Below are 1152 nucleotides of genomic sequence, written 5' to 3'. Positions count from 1 at the left end.
CCACCGCCCCCCCAAACTGCAACACCCCCAAAACAGTGTCACCCCCCACGTACTGCGGACACCCCCAAACCAGGACCACCCCCAAACTGTGCTCTAGACCCCCCCTCAGTCCGTAACCCCCCAAAATTCCTGGTGCCCCCCCAGCTGCACCTTGTACCCGTTTTCCTTGGCGAACTGCAGGATCACATCCCGCCGCTCCCGCGTCGTGTTGGTGGCATCAAACACCTGGGGAGGGGTTGGGGGGGCAGTTTGGACCCCCCCCAAAATTTGGGGGGGCTCTTTTACCCCTTGTGGGGGTTGTTGTATCCCTGGGGGGGGGGGTCTTACCGCCACCTGCCCCCCCTCAGAGCTCAGGTAGGTCCGGACGTCCTTGAGGGCGGCCAGGGCGCAGTGCCTGGGAATTTGGGGACGGGGGGGCCTCTTAGCTGTGCCCCCCCTCCAAATACACCCCAAAATACCCCCCTCGCCCCAAACCCCCCCCCTCTGACCTGCGGATTTCCATCCCCTCGGGGTTGTCCGGGCGGAAGAACTCGTAGTTCTCGTACCTGGGCACGGCCTCCCTGCGATACTCCCCCACGTTGAACACTGCGGGAGGGGTCGGGGGGGGGGCTTTAGGGGGTCCTCAAACCTTCCCCGCACCCCCCCCCAGCGCCCCAAAAACACTCACCCCGTGTGGGGGTCCCGATCCAGTTGAGGTAGCGGGTGAGTTTTCGGGAGATGTAGGTTTTGCCCCGGGCGGGCAACCCCACGAGGATCACCATGGTGGGGCAGTTGGTGAACTGGGGGACACAGGCTGGGGGGGGGGGAGCGTTTGAGGGGGGTCACGGCGGTGTGACCCCCTCCCCCAGTCGGTTCTGCACCCCCAAATCCCTCCTGTGCCCCAGTGGGGGGGGGGAACAACCTGCCCCCCGGGGGGGCAAATCCCCCCCCTAATGCACAGGGGGGAACCCTGGGGGAAGGGGAGGGGGACAGGGGGTTCCCCAACCCCGGGGGGGGGTCAGGGAGCCCCCCCAGCCCAGGGGGAGGGGGGACACTGTAGGGTTGAGGGTCCCCCAGCCCAGCAGGGCTCAGGGGGGTCCCTTGTGCCCCTTTTTGGAGGGGAGCCTTGTTCCTCTTTTCCTCCTCATCCCGGAGTTTCCCACCCCCACGGGA

At 66.6% G+C, this 1152-nt stretch overlaps 1 protein-coding gene across 1 annotated transcript; it reads right to left on the bottom strand.

Moving 5' to 3' along the window:
* Nucleotides 1-105: 105 nt before the first annotated feature.
* On the bottom strand, nt 106-793 carry LOC113942668 (6-phosphofructo-2-kinase/fructose-2,6-bisphosphatase-like; the record flags this gene model as incomplete). The annotated part of the gene is made up of 4 exons (XM_027633754.1): nt 106-225; nt 328-394; nt 489-585; nt 668-793. Coding segments are annotated over 4 exons (410 nt in total), but the record flags the coding sequence as incomplete, so codon positions are not given.
* Between the last annotated feature and the right edge of the window lie 359 nt (nt 794-1152).

The sequence above is a fragment of the Corapipo altera genome, unplaced genomic scaffold (assembly GCF_003945725.1).
Source record: "Corapipo altera isolate COAL_440 unplaced genomic scaffold, ASM394572v1 56068, whole genome shotgun sequence".
NCBI lineage: Eukaryota > Metazoa > Chordata > Aves > Passeriformes > Pipridae > Corapipo > Corapipo altera.
This window is presented reverse-complemented; position numbering and strand designations above follow the sequence as displayed.